Genomic DNA, 21,567 nt, shown 5'->3' on the forward strand with positions numbered 1-21,567 from the left:
TCCAGGTGGCCACTCCTGGCAGGTGCTGTTGTGACCTTGTCTACAGACCAGGAAACTAGGGCTTGGGTGAGACAAGCTCCTGAGGGCAAGTGGCAAGACACTAGCAGAGTCTGGCTCCAAATGCCACACTGCTTGCTGCCTTGAAGTGCCCAACCCCAACTCTAGGTTGGTTCTGTGAAGACGAAGTTTCTGGGTTCACGGGGACCCTGTGTCTGGCACCACTCCGCACCTGGCTGCTCAGGACAGGTGGAGGGTGATCCCGTGAGGGCATGATATCCCCAGCCTGCGTGACAGGCAGGGCAGGCTCGCGGCCCCCACTGGACTGCTGCTTGCTGCTGCTGGGATGGGTTGAGTCTCCACCTCCTTGGCCAGCACCGGGCTGGGGCCAGGAGCACAGTGAGAGAAGCCCTGGTGGCGCTGCCACCCCTACGCCACCACGGAGAGTCCTTTCCAGGGGTGCCTGGGCCCCTCTCTGTTCCAGTGGGAGCCTCCACCGGGCAGGGCATGGCAGGTGGGCGTGACGGCTGGGGTCTGACCTTCAGTCTGCAGGAACCAGGCAGGTGGGAGCCGACCCTGGGCCAGGGGCCCCCTCCTGGGGTGCGTTTACAGCCAGACGCGCAGCACCGTCAGCACTGGGTGGGGCTGGCCAAGGGGCCGCAGCTTCGGAAGGGGCTGAAACCCTCCGGTTAAAGCAGAGTCAGCCTGTGGGGCCACCGCAGGCTAATAACTGGACAAAGACCCCAGCAGGCTGCCCAGCCTTGCAACCCCTGGCCTCGCTCCCTCAGGCCTGACCATGAGTCTGCCCGGCCACCTCCTGCCCAGCCTGGTCCTGCTTGTGGGTGAGTTGTCTGGTCCCGCCGCTGTGGCAGGGTGGGGGCTCTGGGTTCTGAGCCTGCTGTCTGGGTGGTGTTGATAGACACTGGGGCAGGAGGGGTGCAAGGCACTGCCCTGAGAGACCTGTGAAGGGGGTATGGGGGTACCCAGGACGAGCCATGTGGTCCTGGGGATGGCCTAGCTAGGGAGGGGGCAAGAATTCTCTCCCTGGCCCAAGACGAGGGGCCCACCTTCCCAGCGGCTGCCTGCCACCCTTGGACTGGGTGGAGTGGCGGAAGCCTGGGCCCCCACCTCGACGCATCCTTTTGGGGCACTGTCCTGGCAGCCCCTCCAGCTCCTTGCTGGCACCGTGGGCTCCCGTTCCCTTCCCCAGGGCTGCCCACATCCTTCCCCCCATCCTGACATGCAGCCTCTAGGGGGGAACCTGGGGATGCACCTGCTCTGTCCTGACACGGAGCCAGGACGGCTGCTCTCTGTGGGTCCCAAGGCCCTCCCTGTCCTATCTCCTGGGCCTGAGTCCCAAAGTAGGGTGCCAAGTGTCCTGGGTTGGACATGGAACTTCGAGGGCTAAAACTGGACAGTCCAGGGCCAAGGGGGATGGGTGGTCACCCGCCTCCAGGCCACCCGGCTGTCGCTGTGCCAGCAGCAGGGTTCCCAGGCTGGGCCTGGGTCCCCAACCACTGCAGGAGCCCCAGCGAGGCCGAGTGCAACTTCGTGTGTGACTGCAGCGACTGCTCGGACGAGACCCAGTGCGGTGAGCGGGGGCCAGACAGGCGCGGGCAGGACCAGCGCTCAGGGCGGCACCCCTGACCACCCACTCTCCCAGGTCACCACGGGGCCTCACCCGCCCTGGGCACACCCTTCACCTGTGACTTTGAGCACGACCCCTGTGGCTGGCGGGACATCAGCACCTCAGGCTACAGCTGGCTCCGAGACCGCGCAGGGGCCGCCTTGGAGGGTCCTGGGCCTCGCTCAGACCACACGCTGGGCACTGACCTGGGTGAGGCTGGGGCCAGTCTCCACGTGCACCCTGTCCCGCCACCCCCAGCTTCCCACCCCATGTCCTGACCTCTCACCCTGGGCCAGGCTGGTATTTGGCTGTCGGGACGCACCAAGGGAAGGAGGCATCCACCGCGGTCCTGCGCTCCCCTGTCCTGCGCGAGGCGGCCCCCACCTGTGAGCTGAGGCTGTGGTACCACTCGTCCTCTGGAGGTGTGGCCGGGCCCCCCAGGACCCACGGGTGGGGTGCCCAGGGGGAGGGCGTGGGAGGGCGTGGCAGGGAGGGGCGGGGCTGCAGCTGCCCAGGGCCCCGCATGGCACAGATGCGGCTGAGCTGCGGCTGCAGCTGACTCACGGCGCGGAGACGCTGACCCTGTGGCGGAGCTCAGGACCCTGGGGCCCTGGCTGGCAGGAGCTGGCGGTGACCACCGGCCGCATCCAAGGGGACTTCCGAGTGAGCTGGGGGTCTGGGTGGGGTAGGGAGGGGAGTAGGGGGCTGGGCCCCAACACGGGTCCTGAGGACCCCTGCTCTCTTCAGGTGACCTTCTCCGCCACCCGGAATGCCACCCACAGGGGCGCTGTGGCCTTGGATGACCTGGAGTTCTGGGGCTGTGGGCTGCCCAGTAAGGCCTCATGCCACCGACCCACCCAGGAGGGCTATGGGCTCATGGGGCCCGCCTGCCACCCTTGCCCAGACCCGCTTGGGCCTCGTCCCCAGTGCCAGGGGTCTTGGGCCAGGCTGAAAGGCTAACCCTCCCGCACTCTAGCGCCCCAGGCCAGCTGCCCCCTGGGGCACCACCACTGCCAGAATAAGGCCTGCATAGAGTCCCACGAGCTGTGTGACGGAGAGGACAACTGTGGGGACCTGTCTGACGAGGACCCACTCACCTGCGGTGAGACAGGGAGACCTGGTCTCTCGGCAAGGGCTCGTCCCATAGGGTGTACTGTACGTGGTCCTTCTGGGGTGTGGCAGCCAGTGTCCTCCTGAGCTGGGCCATCAGCTGCGGAGGCCCTGCTGGGTGGCCTGAACAGCCTCGCCTCCCACCCTAGGCCACCACATGGCCACTGACTTTGAGACAGGCCTGGGCCCGTGGAACCACTCGGAGGGCTGGGCCAGGAACCACAGCGCGGGCAGTCCCGAGCACCCTGCTTGGCCGCAACGAGACCACAGCCGGAACAGTGCAAAGGGTGAGGCCACGGAGGACCCGGCCCTGCCCCTGCACCTGGCCGCTGCCCGTCGGCCCTGGCCCACGCCTGCCCTCTCCCCAGGTGCCTTTCTGGTCTCCCTGGCTGAGCCTGGCAACCCCGCTGTCCTCTTCAGCCCCAAGTTCCAGGCCTCCGGCCCCGACAACTGCTCGGTGAGATAGGTGGGGCGCTCCAGGTCTCCCATCCTGGCTGCCCGGTTCGTGGCCCCCTGACCAGCAACTGTCCCCCCCAGCTGGTCTTCTACCGTTTCCTGCATGGGTCTGAGGCCAGCTGCCTCCAGCTGTTCCTGCAGACGCTCCAGCCCGGCGTCCCCCCAGCCACTGTCCTGCTGCGGAGACACTGCGGGGAGCTGGGGGCTGCCTGGATCCGAGACCGGGTTGACATCCAGAGCGCCCACCCCTTCCAGGTGAGGCTGACCGGGCGTACTGAGGACAGGAGGAGGGTGGGGTCCAGGGAGCCCACAAAACACCAGCTGTGTGTGGACGGAAGAGGGTTTGGGGCAGCAGGCCCCCCGGGGGACAGATGGGTGCTGGGGTACCCCCTGAACCCCCTCTGCCCTCAGATCCTCCTGACTGGGCAGACAGGCCCAGGAGGCGTCATGGCCCTGGACGACCTCATCCTGACTGACGGCTGCAAACCCGTCCCGGGTGAGCCTGCCTGAGCCCCTGGCCTGCTCTGCCCACAAAGCTCTGTCGCTGCGCCCGCTGACCCGGTTCTGCCCTGCAGAGCCAGCCGCCCCGCAGGTGCTGCCTCCCGCACCCCAGGCCCCAGCCCCTGAGACCCCACCATCCAGCCTGCGGCCCCAGAATTTCTGCGATCCAGGGCATCTCTCCTGTGGGGACCTGTGCGTGCCCCCGGAGCAGCTGTGTGACTTCCAGCAGCAGTGCGCGGGGGCCGAGGACGAGCAGGACTGCGGTAAGGGCCAGTGCGGCCGGGAGGGCGGGGTGCTGGGGCGGGCTGGGGTCCTGGCCGCTGAGCGCCAGCTGCTGTTCCAGGAACCACGGACTTCGAGTCCCCCACAGCTGGGGGCTGGGAGGATGCCAGTGTGGGGCCGCTGCAGTGGCAGCTCTCTGCCCAAGAGGCTGCTGTAGGTGAGTCAGCCAGCACCCACCGGCCGCGGCATACCTGGAGGGAGGGATCTGGGCTCTGCCACTTCACTAGGGAGACCTCTGGGTCAGAGCCCTGAGGGACAGAGGTTGCCCTGGCAGGAATCAGGGCTCTGAGCGCCCGCACCACCCCTAGGACGCTTCCTGTCTCTGCAGAGGGCCTGGGGGCAGCTGAGGCCTGAGGCCCGGGCCCTCAGCCCTGCCCTGGGCCCCTCTGGTCCCGGCTGCGAACTCCACCTGGCCTACTACTTCCAGAGCCAGCCCCGAGGTACGGCCACCCCCACTCCCCGCCCAGCCCCCTGGGGCTCCCTGACGCGGGAGGGTCCAAGGCTGGCCGACCCACGGCGACCCATGGTGACCCCCTCGGCCAGGCTTCCTAGCGCTGGTCGTGGAAGCCGGCAGCTCCCGGGAGCTTGTGTGGCAGGCCCCAGGCAGCACCGCCGGGGGCTGGAAGGTGGACAAGACCCTTCTGGGGGCACGCCGCCGGCCGTTCCGGGTAAGGAGGGCAGCCCGGATGGGGAGTCTGCCGGAGCCAGCCCTGGCTTAACAGTCCTCTTCCTCATTCCCCCCACACAGCTGGAGCTCATGGGTCTGGTGGACTTGGATGGCCCTGGCCAGCAGGGGGCTGGGGTGGACAACGTGACCTTGAGGAACTGCAGCCCCATGGCGACCACCGAGAGAGACAGAGGTCCCTCCTGCCCCACTAGGGGGGCTCCCGGATGCCTCGAGGGACCCCTTGAGCCTGCACCTTCTCAGGGCTTGGGAGGGCGGGGGGCGGGCGGCGGCTGGGCTTGCTGACACAGCTGCTCCCCCAGAGGTCTCCTGCAACTTTGAGCGGGACACGTGCAGCTGGTACCCAGGCCACCTCACGGATGCACACTGGCACCGGGTCCAGACTCATGGCCCAGGTTATGACCACACCACCGGCCAAGGTAGGGTGGCAGCCCCAGGCCCAGGGCCGCTCAGACCCAGGAGTGCTTTCGGACCTGGGGCATCTCCACAGTCACCCATGTCCCCTACAGGCCACTTCATGCTCCTGGACCCCACAGACCCCCCAGCTCGGGGCTGTGGCGCCCACCTGCTCTCCAGGCCCCAGGTGCCGGCAGCCCCTGTGGAATGCCTCAGCTTCTGGTACCAACTCCACGGGCCCCAGATTGGTGAGTGGGGGGCTGGGGCCCCCTGCCTGGTGCCCGCTGAGGCCTGGGGAGGGTCAGGAGTTGGGGCTGGTCCCCTCAAACCCTGCCTCCCTTTAGGGACACTGCGTCTGGCCATGAGACGGGAAGGGGAGGAGGACACGCTCCTGTGGTCGCGGTCAGGCACCCACGGCAACCGCTGGCAGGAGGCCTGGGCCACCCTCCACCACCAGCCCAGCTCCCGCACCCGCTACCAAGTGAGGCCTGGAGCCCCAGGGGCAGGGGCGCGGGGCAGGGCCCCTTGCCAGCTGACACCTTCCGCCCCCAGCTGCTGTTCGAGGGCCTCCGGGATGGATACCACGGTTCCATGGCCCTGGACGACGTGGCCGTGCGGCCTGGCCCCTGCTGGGCCCCCAGGCGCTGCTCCTTCGAGGACTCAGCCTGTGGCTTCTCCACCGGGGGCCAGGGCCTGTGGAAGCGCCAGACCAACGCCTCGGGCCACGCCGCCTGGGGCCCCCAGACAGACCACACCACGGAAACAGCTCGAGGTACAGGAGCCCCGCAGGGACGGGGCAGGGGAGCCAGCCAGGGGCTGGCAGGCTGACACTGGCACCCCTAGGACACTACATGATGGTGGACTTGAGCCCGAACGCGCTGCCCCGGGGCCAGGTGGCCTCACTGACCTCAGAGGAGTACAGGCCCCTGGCCCAGCCCACCTGCCTGACCTTCTGGTACCACCTGAGCCTGCGCAGCCCAGGTGAGGTCGTCCACATTCCCAGGGCTCAGGGAGGCTCGGCCTGGTGTCCTCAAAGGCCCCTTGCCTGGTGACAGGCTGGGGAGCCCCGGGGGATCGGGCTGAGGCCGTGTGGGCATTCCTGCCCCACTGCTGCTGACCTGGGCTGGCCTCGGCACGGCAGGCACCCTGCGGGTCCACGTGGAGGAGGGCGGGCGGCACCCAGTGCTCAGCATCCGCGCCCGCGGAGGGGCTGCCTGGCGCCTGGGCAGCGTGGACGTGCAGGCCAGGTGGGCCTGGAGGGTGAGTGCCTGGGCCCTGCGGCACCCCTTCCCCCTCACCCCCTGAAGGCTGCCCAGACCGGGCTGAGAATGCCCCGCCTTGCCCCACCAGGTGGTGTTTGAGGCCGTGGCCGCAGGTGTGGAGGCCTCTTATGTGGCCCTGGATGACCTGTTCCTGCAGGATGGGCCCTGCCCCCCGCCAGGTGGGAGCCCTGCCGGGGCCTGTGGGCTGCAGCAGATCTCGCCCTGACCTGGCTCCTCCCTGGCAGTGCTGCCAGGGCTTGGGCAGCGCCAGTCACCAGCCGGTTCCTTGCAGGTTTCTGCGACTTTGAGTCTGGCCTGTGTGGCTGGAGCCACCTGGCCTGGCCCGGCCTAGGCAGGTACAGCTGGGACTGGAGCGGCGGCGCTACACCTTCCCGCTACCCGCACCCCGCCGCGGACCACACCCTGGGCACGGAGGCAGGTACGCACATGCTGGATCCAGGGGCTGAGCTGGGGAAGGTGGGCCCTGAGGCCACACACAGCCATTCCGCCGCCCACTGCCCACCCTGGGGCAGGCCAGCCAGGAGGGGCCCCCTCGGGGCAAGGGGCTGGCCTCACCCCGCCCGCTGGGCACCTCACTCTCTCGTTCCCAGGCCACTTTGCCTTCTTCGAAACCGGTGTGCTGGGCCCAGGGGGCCAGGCGGCCTGGCTGCGCAGTGAGCCTCTGCCAGCCACCCAGGCTTCCTGCCTCCGCTTCTGGTACCACATGGGCTTTCCCGAGCACTTCTGTGAGTGCGGCTGGCCGGGGGGGCCCGGGCAGTGGGCGGAGCCAGGGTCTGGGGCAGCGGTTGGGGGTGGCCCCCTTGCACCTGGTCAGGCATGCAGGTGCCCTCCAGGCACCCAAGGCCTGACCCGCCCGGTCCTGCTCTCAGACAAGGGGGAGCTGAGGGTGCTGCTGGCCAGTGCGCAGGGCCAGCTGGCCGTGTGGGGCCAGGGTGGGCACCGGCGGCACCAGTGGCTGGAGGCCCAGGTGGAGGTGGCCAGCGCCGAGGAGTTCCAGGTGAGGCTGGCTGCCCTGGCCAAGGGACCTCAGGGCCTCCATCTCCCCTGGGTCCCCTCACGGCCTCCCCTTCCCTGCAGGTTGTGTTCGAGGCCACGCTGAGTGGCCAGCCTGCCCTGGGGCCCATCGCCCTGGACGACATTGAGTACCTGGCTGGGCAGCGTTGCCAGCAGCCTGCGCCCAGCCAGGGTGAGCACAGGGCTGCCGCTGGGGCGCTCAGGAGGGCCCAGGTCAGACAGCCTGCTCTGCTTCAGCTGCCAGTGCCCTGACCCAGCCCAGGAAGCCAGGGGAGCCACCAAGAGCAGGCCCTGGGCCTCCCCGCTCTGCCCCTCTGGCCCCTGGGGCACCTACTTCTGGGCCTACCATGCCCACGCCTGGGGCAGTGAGTGGCTGCTGTCGATCGGTGAGGAAGGGGCGTCTTGTCTTGCCTGGGGCCACGACCCCAGTCTGCAGACAGCCTCATCCTGCAGCCTGACGTTGACACAGCTGACACGCACTCCCTTTTAAAGGGGTGAACCCTGGGAACCCACAAGCGCCGAGGGGACCAGGCAGCCCCAGCGGAGATGTGGGGCCACTGTGGAGGGCTCAAGTCCCAGGGTTCATTTGTCCCCACCACCCACAGGACACATGGCCATACCAGTGGCCGTGCCGGCCACGGTTGGTGGTGCCCTCCTTCTCCTCATGCTCTTGATGCTGCTGGGACTCGGGGGCCGGCGCTGGCTCCGGAAGAGGGGAGGCTGCCCCTTCTGGAGTGACAGGGAGGCTGCGACACCCAGCTTTGACAACGTCCTCTTCAATGCAGTAGGAGCCCCTTGGGTGGGGACAGGTGGCAGGAGCCCGCAGGGAGGAACCCGGCACTGCTGCAGCCCAGCCCCTGCCTCCTAGCACGAGTCCTGTCTCCTAGGATTGCGTCACCCTCCCGGAGTCTGTCACCAGTGACCCACAGACCACCAGATGAGGCCCTGGCTCCTCACATAAGCACCCGCCCCTCAGTCAGACCCTGGCAGGGACTGGTCACCCACCCCTCTGCTGGCCAGCCTGTGGGTCTCAGGACACGCTGAGCCTCTGCACCCCTTGCCCTGTCCCTTCACTCTGCTGCCCCCTAAATAAACACCGTGCCCCGAGACGGCAGCCTGAGCATTCGGGATGAGGTCAGTGCACCGACACGTCGCCAGCCAGCAGGACAGTGGGCCTCCAAGGACTCCCAGACCTGACACAGACCCAAGAGAATTTCTCTGGGGCACCTCCTTGCTTGAGGCAGCTCAGGAAGCAGACAAGGGACACTCTCCCACAGGACAACCGAGAAGCCAATGCCCAGGCCGGACGGGCCCACCTTGCTGGGGCTCTGCACTGAGAACGGGAACGAAACCAACCACGGTGCAGGGACAGGTGGGAGACAAAACCTGAGTGTGGCAACACAGAGCTGGCCTGGTGGGAGGAGGAATGTCCTGCTGCGTCCCCAGTAAAGGACCCCGTGTCCACCATCCCCCATCCCTGGTAAGGGACCCCACGTCCATTGTCTACCCTCGTGGCACTGCCCCCACTGCCCGCCGTCCATGTGAAGGTCGTAGCCATCCTGGCTGCAGGTCACTGTGCTGAGGTTCCTTTGTGCCCGAGGCCCCTGAGCAGGTCACAGCCATGCAGGCTGAGCCCTGGCCTCGCTTGGCCTCCACACCTAGGAGAGAAGGTGACTCTCTGAAGGTGCGCGAACTAGTCTGGGGCACTGACAGAGGACACCGTGGGCCGAGATCTCTGGCCCCGGGGCTAGTGCCTGAAGCCTGCTCCTCCACGCGGGCAACTCCCACACGCTCTGCTGCAAGGACTCAGGTGTTGAGGCCTGAGAGGCCTTGCTTTGGGAGGCTGTCCTTAGGGAGAGTGGTGACACACCTGCACAGCCAGGTGGTCCCTTCCTGCCCACAGGAGGGCTCTGCCCAGCCTCACAGACACCCATCTGTCCCAAGGAGCCATCACTGTCCTGGTGGGCACAGCACCCTCAGCAGCTGCTGGGCTCCTGCCTGTCCCAGGGACTCAGCCCCAGGGGGCGGGGGCGGGGGCAGCAGTCGGTTCAGCTGGACGATGTCCCGCGTGTTCAGCAAACGTGAGGCTGAATATCCCAGCAGATGGGTGCAGAGGTGACGACCCTGCAGAGAAAGAACGACCCGCAGAACCCCCTGGGGACCCTACAGGGCCCATCATGAGACGAACCCTCTACCCCCACAGCTGTGGTCCAGCATGCCAGGTGCAGACCAGGCAGAGCACAAACTTTACCAGCTTCTCTTTAAAAGCTGCATTAGAGAAGCAGCATCCGGTGACACCCTCAGTTCCATCCTGCGTGCAAGGTGGTCCCCAGCACCCACCCCTCAGCCCCCAGGCTTCTGACAATGGCTCCCAGGCATACACCCCTGGGCGAGGAAGGCCGCGCTCTGCGCCTCCATCCGAGGGACGAGGGAAGGAGAAAAAACAGTCAGGAAAAGCAAGTACTTTGCAAGGTTTTCTTAGTTTGACAGCAGGTTGGGGAGGGGCCTGCAAGCCTGACCCCGTGCTCCGCTCAGCCACTCGAGGAGGCGCACGTCGGTGCTGGCGGTCGAGGGGAACCAGCCAGACGAGATCAGCCGGAACACGCTGATTTCGAGGCTTTGTGCTCACTTCGCCCTGGGCCCCTTCTCGATGGGCTTTCCAATGTCCTTCCCCCGGAGCTTGAGGCCTGAAATGAGCCGTTGGCCCACTGACCATCGCTGCTCCCCTCCGCAACGTCGAGGGACAGGGCAGCGCCAGGGTGTCCCTGCCCAGCTGCGCTGAGGGGCAGCAGCAGCCCATCCACCCTGAGCACCAGCTCCCTCTGGGTGTCAAGCTGCCCCCACATCTGCCCAGGGAGGGAGGAGGGGGGGCACCACTGTCACCCCCCACAGGGCTTTCAGCACCCAACACACCCAGTTTCATATCTAATTGTGAAAAGAGGGTGAGTCGGACCATCTTAGGCGGCAGAGAATGAACACCTCTTCCCAGGAGGACTAGGGCAGGAGTCCCCTGGGGGCACCGCCTTCCGCCCACGCTCACACCAAGGGGTGCGAGACAGCAGAATGTGGCGTGTGGGCAGAGCAGCCAAGGCAGGGCCGCTGACGTGCTGTTCCCAGGCCAGGCTGTCCAGCAGCGTGGGGCGGAGGGAATGTGCACCCGGGAGGGGCTGAGATACCACTCCGGAGTCCGCGCCATCGTCCCAACAGCCCACACCGCCTGGAGCAGCACAGCTGTCGGGCAGAATCCCAGCGGCTTCAGAGAACAGGGCGCCCCCGGGGCCCCGTCAGCCCTCCCGAGCCCTGTGCTCACCAGCCCCACCCAGGAGAGGGGCGGCCGCCCTGCCAAGACGGACACTCACCAATGGCTCTCTCGATTTTGCCCAGAACCTGGTTATTGGGAATGGCCCGTCCACTCTCATAGTCTGCGATCACTTGTGGCTTTTCGTTGATTTTCTAAAGAGAAGATGTGCTTGATACACATCAGTTCAGTAAGGACATGTCGGAAAACTGAAGTGAGACACCCACGGGGCAGCCACCTTCCAGGAGAGCACGGGCCTCGGCCACCGCTCCACCAGCCTGGACAGAGCGCAGCTCTCAGAGGCTGGGGAGCCTGCACCTGCATGCAGCCGTGTCTCCTGTGAGGAAGTGACAGCTGGTCTGACCTGGCTTCCCAAGGCCTGGGGGCCCCTGGGGGCAAGAGCAAACTGAAGCCACCAAAGTCACAGGTGGCAGAGCCCACCCTCCCGGTGCTGGCTGCACGCCAGCCACCGCCTGCCTGTACCACAGTCCTGGGAGAAGGGAGAGCTGTCGCGCCTCACCGTGGCCAGGTCCTTCTGTGTGAGCCCCTTGCTCTGACGACCCTGCTGGATGACTTTGCCCACTTCCAGGGTCACCCTGTCATGGTGCAGCTCCTCCGTCTCCCGGTCCAGCTTGGCTGTGTTCTTGGTGATCGAGTGCTGTTTGTTCTGGCCGGCAGCCCCTGGAGTGAGGCGAGAACAGAGGAGCGGGTCCAGAATTAACCCAAGGAAGAACCATTTCCAGAATGGTAACCAGACCCAGAGGATGGGCTCCACCACCTGGTGACTTCGGGGCTGTCAGTTTGCCCTTGTCCCCAGGGACCCCAATTCTGCCCAAAATCCAGCCCTACAAGCCTGGAATTCCAGAGTTTTCTCTTAGTTATGGGAAGCGGGTACAAGACAACAGTCCCTGCTGCCCTCACGCCAACCAGAGGTGCTCTGAGAAAACCCTAGACACTTCCTAGCTGGCGTCAGTGGTGCACAGTCCTTGAGTCCTGACGCGTGTCCCCAGTGGAAACATGGGTACCTACATTTCTTGGAAGTCTCCACATCTTCTCCTCGTCTCTGAGCCGCTAAGATGGCCTAGAAAATTAGAAAATGTTTTTTTGATCAAAGGTAGCTTTGGCAGTGTCTAGCATATACAAATTCAGGCTGCTATTAGCCAATTCGCATGTTGCTAATGACTAGTGGTTTTGAAGAACTGATACACAATGCTGAGTTTAATAACCCAAGCTCGTTATACAAAATCCTCTAAATCAAATATCCTGGAAACTCACAATAAACTGCTGCTAAAAAAGACAAACAGATCACTTCATTTGCTGTTGAGAAAGACAGGCCTTGCTATGTTGCCCTGGCTGGTCTTTAACTCCTGGCCTCAAGCTGTCCTCCCAGGTAACCCGATTACTGGCAAGCATTAACGGATTCTTTCCAGAAATCATATTTGAAACACACTGACTTCTCTGCTAGACTCTCCTGCAGAAGCAGGAAGGAACGCTAAATGTTGGCCTAGCGTGGCCTTCCTTCCTGAATCTGGCTCCTGATAAAACAGAAATAACACATCTCATGGAAACCTGCATTCCCCCTGGAAGCACTGCCAATGACAATGATGCTGTTTGATCTATAGTCACTTAATATTAATATGTTTGCTAATGCTTGTAACAGTTCAGAGGCGCAACTTGCAGGACATTCTAAGTGTGATATGTTCAAAGATGCTTTCTATAAAATTGTTCACATGACTCCTAACTCGGGGCTATTAAGTTTCCTTTAAAAGAAAAGGGCAAGTGGATTTGGTTTTGACCATGCAACTGGTAAGCCCACAGCAAGTCAATACCTGTCCGACACCAGAACTCCCAGGACCCCAGCTTGTCCTGGCCTGACTGGCACTCGGTGCCATCCTGAGGGTACAAACCAGGCAGGGGCAGTGACTGAATGGCACTCCCCACATTACATCTGAGTCACAACTGACCTGCGGGTGGGTCAGCCACACTAGCAACTCCCTCCACGTGAACAGTGCTCAGACCATGCCCTTCTACCCCTGCAACTGGGGGGAGCAGGATCCATCCGCACACGGAGTCTCTAGGCCACCCCAAACCAGGGGTCCCAAACCAGGGACCAGTCACTCCCTGTCCCCAAACCCCCTCTGGCCACCCAGCTCTGTGCCCTCCCCGTTTCCCACCCTGCCTCTTAACTGCTGTCCACCACTGGCTCCTCCAGCCCAGTCCCCGCCCTCATCCCTGTCCCCGCCTTTGGGCCCCATCTCCTGCCCCATCCTGGCACCTGACTCCACCAACAGTCGCCGCCCCGTCCCAGTCCCTTCCCTGACCCCATCCTGCCTGGTCCCAGCCGGGTCCCAGGTCCAGCCTCGCCCTGTCCTCTGCCCCATCTCTTCTCCCGTTCTCTGGCCCTCGCCCTCACACTGGTCCCCAAGCCCTAAGCCCGCCCCAGTCGCCTGACCCTTGTCGCTGTCCGTCACCCCGTCCCCCGACCCCGCCCGTTCCCTGCAACCTCCTCCTCCGAGACTCCCGCCCCCGCCCCCGTACCCTAACCCCAGTCCCCCGGCCCTGCCTCCGTCCCCTGATGGGCTCCCCTCCCCGTCCCGGGCCGCAGCCCCCTGCCCCGCCCCAGCCCCTCGACCACCGTCCTTCCGCCAGCCCCCAGCCTTGCCCCGGGCCCGGCCCAGCGACCACCCCGCCCGGCCCGGCCGCTCCGCGGCGAGGCACCTGCTTGGACTTGGCCTGGGCGGCTGTGGGGCCCTTCTTGCGCAGCACCGTCACGGTGTCCCAGTCGCTCTCGGCCATGGCGCAGCGACAGGGGGCGGCGGTCCCTCTGGCGGCTCCGCAGCAGCTGCTCGAGACCCGGCGCAGTGACGCGACGTCCCCTCGTCATCTGCCCGCTTTCGGCGCCTGCGCCGCGGCCCCGCCTCCGGATCCCATTGGCCAGCGACCCGGGGGGGCGGGCACTTCCCGCAGCCCAGGACCAATCCGTGCCCGGCTCGTCTGAGGAAGCGCCAGGGCCTCGCGCTGGCGTCGTGCGGAAAGTGACGTCGGGGCCCCGGCCGCCGGGAGAGTCACGGCCGCTGGGGGGCGCGTGGCGGGGCCAAAGCTGGCGGGGAGGGCCGCCCTGGTGGGAGGGCGGACTGGGGGTCCGCAGGGTGCGGGGCGGGGGGAAGATGGGGGAGGGCGGACTGGGGGCCGCGGGAGGAGAGTGGGCCTGGGGAGCCTGGGCCCGGAGGCCTGGCCTCGCGGGTCTGTGCGGCCCCCCTCTGGTCTCTGGGCGAGCCAAGGGGGCCGCAGCCGCACCCGACTCGGGGCTGGCCCACGCCTGCCTTTCCCGGTCGGCGGCCCGGCCACGTGGGCGAAGCCGTCCGGACCAGCAGCTGGAGGCCGCTTGTTAGGTTTTCCTGCGCTTCGACTTAGGTCCTGTTTTCTGCCCTTTTGCCGCCCTGCGCACAATTTGAAGTTCTGTTTCTCAGGAGCTGTGCTCATACGATGTAAAAATGTTGGGGCCAGAGGCAGGTGCAGATTTTGTGGGGCCTGAAACAGACAACTCAGAGGGAGGGGCGTTCTTTAAGAAAAATACTGCAAAATTATGAAAACAAAATTAGTTACAAAAATGAATGTTTTTGCATGATATATTTTGTATAATGTATAGGACATATATATTATTTTACAATAATTCTGTAATACTGTAATTTACAGTTATTTTACAATAATTTTTTATAATGAGAAAAGTAATCAGGCCGGGCGCGGTGGCTCACGCCTGTAATCCCAGCACTCTGGGAGGCCGAGGCGGGTGGATCGCTCAAGGTCAGGAGTTCTAGACCAGCCTGAGCAAGAGTGAGACCCCGTCTCTACTAAAAATAGAAAGAAATTAGCTGGACAACTAAAAATATATAGGAAAAAAAAATTAGCTGGGCATGATGGCGCATGCCTATAGTCCCAGCTACTCGGGAGGCCGAGGCGGGAGGATCGCTTGAGCCCAGGAGTTTGAGGTTGCTGTGAGCTAGGCTGAGGCCACGGCAGTCTAGCTGGGACAACAGAGTAAGACTCTGTCTCAACAACAACAACAACAACAAACTTAGTCTCTGGCAGACTTAGCTTGAAACACAGAATAAAAAGAGAAAAAAATTTAAACATCAATGCGACAAGCATCACAATATTCAGAAAAATAACAATTACATGAATTAACTGATGTAGCTCTTTAATGTTTTTGCTTACCATTTCTGGCTGCATTCTCTTTGATTGCCTCATCACAATTTTGCAGAATTGTTTCATAGAATAAAAGGGAAAGATGATTCAGACATCTCTCTGGTGTGTTTGATCAAATCTGTATCTAATAGTATTGACACTGGTTTGGGTAAAACAAGGTTTCCAGGCTTCAAATGGCTGAGCTCGCTGTAGCACTGCTAGGAGTCTGTGCACTGTATAGGTAAGTATTCGCAGCCTTGGAAGATGTTCCTGTCCCCGGACAGCCAGCAGGTACACGACTGGACTGCATGAAAGTATCCCATAAACCCTAACTATGCACGTCAACTTAAGTTCCCTTTAGTCACGTGCCAAAAGTGCCTGCAGCCACTCCAGGGGCAGGTGGATCTGCCTGGAAAGAGGCAGCGGCGTAGCAGATTGCAGCTGAGGTGTCCTACTTGGCCAGCATAACCGGCACCAGCCTCGGGAAGAAGCTGCACGTGAAGTTGAGCCAGCTTCGTGGTGTACCTGCTCTAGTTGGCATCCCCTGGGAGAAGGGACATCTTAACCTAACTGTCCTCTGCAGGTGTCCACCACCAGGACAGCCATCGTCCTGTCTGGCCCTCAGGAGTCCACGCCTGACGACACAAAGATGCCCGCTGCCCTGTCCTTCCCACTGCCTACCACCAGGGCGTGGATGGATACAAGTGTCTCTGTGAGGCTGCCTTCACCACCCACTCATTCCCTCTCTGGTGTCACCTGTGAACGCACATTCTTTCCTGGCTCTGGGATTCTCCCCATTTATTCAGGGCCCAGAGGAAGGTGAAGCCACAGCAGCTGGTGTGGACAACTGGAAGGTTCAGCAGGCAGTTCGTATCACTGGAGACGCCACACCACTGTTGTACTAAGGACTCCTCCGTCTACATTGTTTAAGAGAAGACATCTTCCAGAGTTACTCATTTACCTTCATGCATGGAGAAAAGAAAATCCCAAAGCCTTCTAGAAAACAACAAAAAAAATGTCTATTCACTTCCGTCTGTAAATCTGAGTTTCTCTGGCATCATTTCCTTTCAGCCTTAATTAGCAATTTTCCTTAGTGTTTTGTAGTACTGTCTGCTGTAGATAAATGGTTTCATCTTTCATTTAACTGCAGATGTCTCTATTTTACCCTGCTCTTGAAGCATATAGTATTTATACATGTTATCCAGTTGCCTTCTGACTTCCATCGTTCCCAGTGAGAAATCAGCGAATGCCTCCCTGTTCCCTTGCGGGTAGTGTGACATGTCCCCTGGCTACTTCCAAGATCTTCCGTGTTCCGGTTGTGTGCCCAGGTATACTTTCCTCTGTGTCTGTCCTGCTTGGGTTCACTGATCTTAGATCTTGTACATTGGCAAAGTTTCACTAGTATTTAAATATTTTTATTTTTCTGTCCCACTCTCTTTTTCCTTCTGGGACTCCAGTTAATGCATGTAATTCCCCTTGATATGTCCCGTAGTTCTTTTTCTCAGTCTTTATTCTCTTCAACCTTCAGGCTGTATACTTTCTGTGGCTCTTTCCTCAGGATTACTGATCTTTTTATCCACCATCTCCAGTACGTTAAGCCCAGAGAAGTCTTCATTTCAGATACTGTACTTTTTATACTTTTCAGTAATATGATTTCCATTAGATTCTTTCCAGTGGCTTCCACTTCTCTGCTGAGATTCCCCATTTGTTTGTAAGTTAAACTATGTTTTAAGTCTTTGAACACATTTATAACCAGTGCATTAAAGTCTTCTTCTTCTAAATCCAACATCTGGGTCAGCGCGGCGTCTTTTCTATTGATTGCTGTGCTCCTTGGTTACAGGACACGTTTTCCTGCTTCTCTGCACGTCCAGTAAATCCGTGCTGGACGCCGTGGAAGTCACGTTGTATGGAGTCTCGAGTACAGTGTCTGCCTTTGTGGAGTTTTGCGTTTATTCTGGCAGGCAGTGCATATGCTGATGGCGCTCCTTGATCCTGCCGAGACTTGGTTTAAGCCTTGTTTGGGCAGCTCCAGAATCGGTCTTAATCTAGGTCTTGGCCCTTGTTCTCAACTTTTCTGGAGACTCAGCTGAATACCGGCGTGTTAACGAGGACTCTGATATGGGTAGGGGAGACTTCCAACCGCAGTGCTGTCAGCTGCTGGTGTCCTCACTCCCCGATTCTGCACCAGCTGCTCTATGCCAGATTGCGCAGGGTCTTGCCCTCTCCTGTGCAGTGACTCGCTCAGCTGAGGACCCGTGAGAGACTTCTGGACCCTGCTGTGCAGCTCCCTCTCTCTGCTGTTCCATTCTGCCAATTCCAGCTGCTAATGCTGCCCTGAACTCTGACGTCCATCTCCTCACTCCAGCAGGACTGCCACATTTGCCTGGTGTCCACCTTTCTGTGACGAGGTTAAAATTGTTCCCAAGCAGAAAGCCAGAGAGAACATGGGTCAACCTCATGTGTTTCCCTTCCCTCGATTCTCAGTCTGACGCTGCCTATTGCCCACTGGCCGAAAACAGTCACTTCCCGTATTTCATCCGATTTTATAGCTGTTTACGGTGAGTGGCAACACCAGTGCTAGATGCTTTGTCATGAGTAAAAGTGGATTTTACAGAATTTCATCTTCTCAAATGTTTCTTGGTCTGCAACGTCATCTAAAATGCTTCTTAAAGGGGACTTACTGTTTAGAATTCTGACTCTGACCACCCCTCCACCATTCTGAGCCCCTCTTTCTGGAACTGACCACTGAGAAGGCTGCAGTTCCAAAGACTCAAGCAGGATGCCATTTGACAGAGCTGATGCAGAAAGTGCCAAAACAACACTTCACAAAATGGGAAACAGATTTGTTCATAGAGTGGATATGGGCCATGCAGTATTCTGCGTGCCTCTTCATGGTTCTCAAAGTGATTATTAACCTGATATCATGCTTTCTCAGGTTCCTATTTGCCTTTGATACTTAGTTGAGTGTTACACTGAAAGGACGGGACCCCTGATCTTCCCTTATCAACATCCAAAGACATCCTTGTAAGTCTGAATGCCAGGAACAGGAAAATAGAGTTAGGAGGACAATATGTTACTATAATAACAGGTTCACGTCCTGCACCATGATGCATTACCAGAGAGGACCATGCTACCCTTCCGTCTGCCCATCCTTTGATGGAGCCCTTGTTTTTTCCAGGCAGTGTACAGGCATTGGGAACGTGAAGATGGGTCGCACCATCCCTGTGGAGCTGGGGGACAGTAAGATGACCACATAAACAGAAAGTCTCAATCCAGTGTACTAGTACAGGGAGAGAGGCAAGAGTGAGCATTTAGGGGGCACGAGAGGCCCAGGAGGATGACACTGGAAGGGGATGCCTGGGCCTAGTCTCTAGTGCGGGAGGTGTCATGAGAGCTGCCACCTCCTGACAGACACATTCTGAAAAGCAGGAACCTCTGGGTGATTCCATCATGAGGTGACCCACTCAGGTCTGCATTTGAGGAAGAGCCCTTTGGGCATAGTGTGGGGGGTGGGTGGCACTCGGGAGCTAAGGCAGTACTTGGGGAAGGGGACGTGGTAGGAACTGGCCAGCACAGGCAGAGTGGACAGGGAGCCGGTAAGGGGCTGAGCCCCCAAGGAAGCCAACAATGTCAGGATCAACAGACTAAAATGCAGCTGTTATTGAATTTTTAGCTTAAAATTTATTAATACAATCAACAGACTTTAAAAGTCAAACAGGATGGTCTGGATTAAAACAAAAATCAGTGATCGACCCCCATTACTCCTCCCACCACATTCCTAATCCCCAGAGGTTACTGCTCCCAACTCCTCCAGCTGCGTTGTAATTTCCTGGTGTGTATCGCCACATACTAACGTGACACTCTGCTCTCACTGGGGTTTCCTATTTGGAACACTACTGTACTCCCTGGGGACTGAATACCCCTACACACAAACACAGCATCACCTCACCTCCTCCCCGCATCTTAATACGATCATGCCACAAGTACTGGTCTGCGAACACTGTCAGAATCAAAATGGAATCACTGATGCTAAGCACACCCTGACAAACAGTGCCATGGAAGGCCATGACAAGAGAGTTCTCACACTTGTAAGCCTGATAACAAGACTGCAAACACCACAACCTTGCACAAAAGCCATTGCAACTTTACACAAAAAATATTTCTGCAGGGCCACCTGCCCAGCAACTGCTTGTCCAACCTTAGACAGGCGTCATCCTTGTTATTGATGTCTGTAGCCAAGAATTATTACAAAACAAGTAATCTCCTCATTTTTTTTCCTTTAAAAACTTTTGTCTTCCTTACCTCTTTGCATATGCACATAGTTTACCATGGCGTGCATGTTCCCATTGCCATGCTCTATTCCCAAGTATCTTTCCTTTTAGAGAGCCTCGCTCTGGTGGTCATTTAGGTTGACTGTATATGGTGTCAGAAGTGGGATCTGAAAAAACATCACTATTAGAAGGAATCGGGGATTCCTGGAACTGGTGTGCAGTACTCACCTGAGCCCTTTGAGCTCTCCACTCCACAGCTCACCTTTTCTTTTTTTTTTTTTCACAGTATCGTTAATGGTTTATCAAGAGAAACTATTCCTCAGCCCACATATTCATAGCTCAAGAACACAGGTCAGTGACAAGCTTCTATGTAAATCAACCCAAAGAAATTCTTTTATATTCCAAAATCACTTTGCGCTCTCAAAGATGCCAGCCTTCCTCATCTCCTCAAAATCTTTCATAGAATCATAATTTCTGTAGAAATCTGCATATGCCTTCTTTCTTGGTTCAGCCACACCAAACTTATACAAAGCTGCAACCCTCAGGGATACGATGAATGCTCCAACAATATGAATCTGCAGACGCCTGGCCAGGAGGCCACGCATCTGAGGTTTCGGCAAAGCGCTGGAAGCCATGGTAGTTACTGTCCTTCCTGGGTATGCCAACCTCAACGCGTCCTTCCTGGCTGATGGAGAAACGAACATCCCACAGCTCACCTTTTCTATCCTGCTGAGTCTTCTCTCAGGCTGAGCCCCACTCCTTCTGGTAGAGGTTTTTTTCGTTCTGTTTTGTTTTTGTTTTTGAGACAGTCTCTCGCTATGTTGCCCAGGCTGGAGTGCAGTGGCATCATCACAGCTCACTGCAGCCTCAAACTCCTGGGCTCAAGTGATCCTTCTGCCACAGCCTCATCAGTAAGTGGGACTACAAGCACATGCCATGACAGCTGGCTAATTTTTCTTTTTTTTTTTTCTTTTCTTATAGAGATGGGAACTTGCTCCTGCTCAGGCTGGTCTCAAACTTCTGGCTTCAAGCAAAGCAATCCTCCCCCTTGGCCTCTCGAAGTGCTAGGATTACAGGTGTAAGCCATGGCCCCCATGGTTTGGATAAGATCCCTTAATAAAGGGCTATACATCTCTCCTGCGATGATAAAAGATTTTTCATCTTTTCTGATAAATTCTTTCTGTTTTAAAGAGAAGTATCTTTCTAGATTGAGTACCCTTGGTTTCCACAGAATTTAAATCCTGTTTGTGGGGCATGTCTTTTCTGTTTGTATGCCTAGTTTTTCATTTGATCTGCACACTTGGGTTAAGAAAAAAAATTTTTTTTGAGACAGGGTCTTGCTCTATCACCCTGGGTAGAGTGCAGTGGTGTCAACATAGCTCACTGCAGCCAACTCCTGGGCTCAAGTGACCCTCCTGTTTCAGCCTCCTGAGTAGCTGGGACTATAGGCGCGCACCACGATGCCCCACTAATTTTTTAATTTCTTATAGAGATGGGTCTTGCTATTGCTCAGGCTGGTCTGGAACTCCTGGGTTCAAGGGATCCTCCCACCTTGCTAAGATTACAGGTGTGAGCCACCACACCCAGCCTGCTTAAAATTTTAGTGAACACTCTTATCCTGGTTGCTTTTGATTTGGTTTAACTCGTCTCTTGCTTTTTTCTGAACATTTTCCAAGAGCAAAAATTAACATTCTAAATGGTGGGTGCAGGATTTCCAATTAAAAGCCACTAGGGTAGGGTCGTCACCATGATCTTAAACACTGGTTTAAACTGACATTCCCTGACAGGATTTATAGGATTTTCTTTGCTCTTGGGAGATTAATAAGGAATAGAATGGAATTCTCAAACGTTCAGGTATGCCAGGTTTTCTGGGATTCCAACTGGCTAATGTGGCCCATTCTTATGTACATTTTTAAACTGATGAGCAAAATTATATCAAGGAAAACTGACACACCCAATGAGCTCGAGTGGTCATTATTTGAGAAAGCTGCAGCTACAGAGTTAAGAAGTAGAGTCTCCTGAGTTCTCTGTTCAGCTAGTTTTTTCCTGCCTACTTTGCTTTTTAATTTTTTCAAATTTCAGCATATTACAGGGGTACAAATGTTTAGGTTACGTATATAAAATATGGAACGCTTCACGCATTTGCGTGTCATCTTTGCGCAGGGGCCATGCTAATTTTCTTTGTATCGTTCCAATTTCAGCATATGTGCTGCAGAAGCAAGCACCCTGCCTACTTTGAATCTACTGACTTTTCTACTAGTGTTGAGACAGACCTCACTGCTTATGGCATTCCATCCAAGATTTTAAAAACAGAAGTCTTAGTCAATCGTGGTGTAATCCCAGCACTTTGGGAGGCCAAGACGGGAGGGTTGCTTGAGGCCAGGAGTTAGAGACCAGCCTGGGCAATGCATCCAAACCCGTCTCTACAAAAGATACAAATAAGCCGGGCATGGTGGTGCACA

The 21,567-nt window shown here is 58.7% G+C and overlaps 2 protein-coding genes across 2 annotated transcripts; one reads left to right on the forward strand and one right to left on the reverse strand.

Annotated features, from left to right (window-relative positions):
• The first annotated feature begins 793 nt into the window (after positions 1 to 793).
• MAMDC4 (MAM domain containing 4) lies at positions 794 to 8,423 on the forward strand. The gene is made up of 27 exons (XM_012654798.1): positions 794 to 839; positions 1,481 to 1,588; positions 1,661 to 1,834; positions 1,921 to 2,046; positions 2,157 to 2,287; positions 2,372 to 2,456; positions 2,601 to 2,726; positions 2,884 to 3,021; positions 3,103 to 3,191; positions 3,272 to 3,445; positions 3,602 to 3,686; positions 3,766 to 3,954; positions 4,035 to 4,130; positions 4,264 to 4,413; positions 4,961 to 5,077; positions 5,168 to 5,302; positions 5,399 to 5,535; positions 5,607 to 5,826; positions 5,898 to 6,035; positions 6,196 to 6,314; positions 6,405 to 6,495; positions 6,609 to 6,755; positions 6,928 to 7,062; positions 7,207 to 7,334; positions 7,415 to 7,523; positions 7,957 to 8,135; positions 8,239 to 8,423. Exons 1-27 carry the CDS (start codon positions 794 to 796, stop codon positions 8,290 to 8,292), a joined length of 3,426 nt encoding a protein of 1,141 aa, XP_012510252.1. The 3' UTR covers positions 8,293 to 8,423.
• Positions 8,424 to 9,814: 1,391 nt separating this feature from the next.
• Positions 9,815 to 13,550, reverse strand: EDF1 (endothelial differentiation-related factor 1). Its single transcript, XM_012654801.1, has 5 exons — positions 13,368 to 13,550; positions 11,679 to 11,730; positions 11,170 to 11,330; positions 10,711 to 10,804; positions 9,815 to 10,038 (listed from the first exon to the last, which is right to left on the reverse strand). The coding sequence occupies exons 1-5, from the start codon at positions 13,443 to 13,445 to the stop codon at positions 9,977 to 9,979; spliced, it is 447 nt and encodes a 148-aa protein (XP_012510255.1). The 5' UTR covers positions 13,446 to 13,550; the 3' UTR covers positions 9,815 to 9,976.
• Between the last annotated feature and the right edge of the window lie 8,017 nt (positions 13,551 to 21,567).

Source organism: Propithecus coquereli, unplaced genomic scaffold (genome assembly GCF_000956105.1).
Source record: "Propithecus coquereli isolate 6110/MARCELLA unplaced genomic scaffold, Pcoq_1.0 Scaffold449, whole genome shotgun sequence".
NCBI classification, from domain to species: domain Eukaryota; kingdom Metazoa; phylum Chordata; class Mammalia; order Primates; family Indriidae; genus Propithecus; species Propithecus coquereli.